Here is a 3,355-nt window from a genome sequence, read left to right as displayed (position 1 = left end):
GAAAAATATGTTACTAAGTAACTATTTATTTATTTTTTGAAAGGCAGTGCTCCAATAGAATCTGAATTCATCTGTTATGTTTTAGTTGATAAACGGAAGCTGGAGTTTGTGGCTCCTGAAGCAAAGCGATCTCGCTCCCAGTCTCCTGGTGTCTCTGCCGACTTCACTCTTCCTCCATTTAACCCCAACAGTCCTCTGGGTAAGAAACTTACACAGTAAAATAAGTCATTTGTGACTTGGAATTGAAATATGTAACTTTTCCTTTTTTTTTTGCTTTTCCTACCCAGGTCAGGATTTTGTGGTCCCTAAATCGGGATTCTTCTGTAATTTGTGCTCCGTTTTCTACTTGAACGAGAGCACCGCTAAAGAATTTCACTGCAGCAGCCAGAGACACTACGACAACCTGCAGGTACACACACACACACACACACATGCAAGATTCAACACACGTGCACAGAAACATCCTCGGTCACACTCTTCCCCTCCTTTTTTCAGAAACATTACCAGAAGCTCAGAAGGAAGACTTCCAGTTCGTTGAAGCCAAATTCCCAAGGCACCGTTTCCAAATGATCGTGAACTGAAACAGAAATGAGTATTTTATGAAACGTTAAACCACGGAGTTGGGGACATGTTTGCGTAAATGACGATTTGTATAAAAAAAACACGACTCGTAGTGTTCACATTATCTGTTAATCAGATCTCATGTTTCAGCATGCATCATTTCTTTTATTCCTTCAGTTTTTGTGCCCTCTCTGAATTTACTTGTGTGGTTGTGTTGCTCCAGTTGAGTCATGGAAAGAGGTTTTTGGATATCATGAGTTAAACATGCAGTGATAAATATTTTGCTTCAGGCTGAAGTCGAACCCAAAGCTAAAAAAACCCCCAGAAGTAACAGACTTGATCAACTCCTGGGCGTTGGAGACAAAAAAAAAAAAAGTCAAAGAATTTGAATTCTTGGTGGTTTTATTCAAGGAAACAAATTTCCACAGAACCCACAATGGTTCCACCCAACTGATGCATCAGTAGTAAATCACTGCTTGAAAATAATTTAGGTCTTACACTATGTAGAAACATGAAAATGGCTCACGAGAGAATGTACTGTTCATTAATTTGTATATAAGATGACGTTTAAACTTTTGTTCATGTAATGAGCTTGTTGTCTTTAAACATGGGTCCAATGGGTTAAATCATTAGATTTTCTTAATTCTGTTAATTGAAAATGTCAAAACCAGTGTGTCGTTTCTTGAAGAGAAAAAAAAGATTGGTTTTCACACGTTTTTATTTTGTAAAGCTTGAATCTTTAGTTACAAAGAACTGAATAAAGTTTAACCTGATAGAAAATTGGTTGAGCTCATGGCTGTTCTGGAGGATGAAGTCCACCATGACAAATATAAAATACCTGCAAATAGTATTTTGTAGTGTAAAAGTATTTTGGTTGTACGTTGGGTCTGGAAAGTATTTGGACTTTTTACAAGGTTGGGTCAGGTCCTCTGGACGTGTCATGTATTTCTGGCTGTCATCAGCAAACTGGTTGATCCACCATGAGAAGATGCGGCTTGTAAGACTTGAGTTTGTTGCATCTCCTCGGACTGAAGAAGTCTTTAACGTTTCAACAAAAGAAGAATCCATCCAGAGGACCCGACTCGACCTTGTTAGGTTTATCTACCTGGATTATTGAGCATGCGTCAGGATATTTGTCTCTGCAGTTTAATGTTGGAGCCTGATGCTACCATCGTTTAATCGATGCTCTGCCCAGTCGTGGAAAAAAAGGGATGAACTGTAAAACTTTGTAAATTTATTTAAAAGAAACCAAAGTTTGCTTTAGCCTTTACAGACACTTGCATGCCTTAACGTTCATCGCCTTTGGCAGCCATCGTTGACTCGTGTTTCTTTGGCTTCGAGCACCTGAGTGAGGAATATTATGTCTTTTGCAAATCCTCCGGTCCAGTTGGATAAGGTTAGTCATTTTCCAGAATGTTCAGAAATGTTGCGAAGGATTCTAGTTAGGATTTTTGACTGGGCCGCTCCAGGACACTGTCCAAGTTTTCCATTCCATGCCCCCGTTCAAAGGCAGACATAGTTTTTGTCCGTCCGTGCATGTCTGTAAGATTTCTCTTGTTCCGCCCATAACTCCTTCTGCTCAAGATAAATTGGCGTGCACTATCTTTCCATCACCCCAGCTTCCAGGTCCAATGCTATGCAAGACCTTTGCTTGTCTAGGCCATAACCTCAGATCAGTGCAATAATTTAACCAAACTTGGTGCACATTTGTACCACCACTACACAGCGTGTCATGTAATCTTCACCACCCCAGCTCCAACTTCACGATCACGTTGTACACGGCCTGCTTGTCAGGGCCATTGCTATAGATTGCTGTATAGTAGTTTGTCCATGGGCGTGTACTGTGCCGTATGCGGTACTCGTGTCGTTTGCTTTGGGTTATGTGAGAAGGTGAATCTTCGGTCCAGTCGGAGGTTTTGAGTTCTGGAACGAGCTGCCATCAGTAAGTGTTTCTCCATAATGCGGGTTAATAATAACACATCAGTCCCTGCAGAGACACTTTTCCTCAGCATCCTGATGCATGCCCAATAATTTGAGAGAGGAGTGAAGGAAGTCGTCCATCATTAAACTGGCGGAGGCTCCATGTCCAATTGTCTCCTTACAATACTGTACTGTTGTTGCTAGTGTCACTCAGCCCTCTATCCAAAAGTCTTCAGTTTGAGGAGCTGCATTAAACTCAGTCTTGTAAATAGCACCTCCTCATAGTGGATCAACCAGTTTGTTGTTGACATCCAGAACTAGCTGTTCACACGATAGAGGAGGACCATCAGTGGGCCCTGTTGGCTGCTTGCTATTCACAGAGGGCTGTGTGATACTGGCAATAACAGTTCTGTAAGGGGGGGCAGGTGGACATGGAGGCCTTCGCCCCTATTTAACAATGGACAAAGGTTTCTTTTCACAAAGATGGCTTCCTTCAATCTCTCTTAAACCACCGTTCCTCTCGATCAAGTGAACATCTTGATCCCTGGACGAGTGACTGCTGGCCTGAAGATGAGTAGACCACAGAGTCCTGGCCTGATGTTTGAGAAAACACTTTAAATTTTATTGGATCGGTCTGATACCATACCATTTTGTTTATAGAGCACTTAAAACAGCTACAAGGCCAACAAAAGTGCTGTACAGACAGAACAACAGACGACACACAAAGCAATATACAAAATGAAGTAAATCAAAAATAAACGGAAGTCTGATTGTCACTTCAGATGTTTCCCTCAGCTCATACTGTACTTTTAAAGATCTCATGAACAGCATTGAAAAATGGTTTTACTTTGCTCCATATAAATAATGTAAACTT

General features: G+C 41.1%; 1 protein-coding gene across 1 annotated transcript in view; it reads left to right on the top strand.

The window, feature by feature from the left end:
• Window positions 1-935, top strand: part of LOC119410022 (matrin-3) — a gene marked incomplete at its 5' end in the record, with an annotated part of 12,482 nt that extends 11,547 nt beyond the window's left edge. Inside the window, 3 exon segments of the mRNA XM_037676929.1 lie at window positions 86-199; window positions 288-409; window positions 496-935. Of these exon segments, the coding sequence (XP_037532857.1) occupies window positions 86-199; window positions 288-409; window positions 496-570 (311 nt within the window).
• Between the last annotated feature and the right edge of the window lie 2,420 nt (window positions 936-3,355).

This window comes from Nematolebias whitei, chromosome 1 (assembly GCF_014905685.2).
Source record: "Nematolebias whitei isolate Nwh7 chromosome 1, NemWhi1, whole genome shotgun sequence".
Taxonomy (NCBI): domain Eukaryota; kingdom Metazoa; phylum Chordata; class Actinopteri; order Cyprinodontiformes; family Rivulidae; genus Nematolebias; species Nematolebias whitei.
The sequence above is the reverse complement of the archived record's forward strand: the minus strand, read 5'-3'. Positions and strand labels throughout refer to the sequence as shown.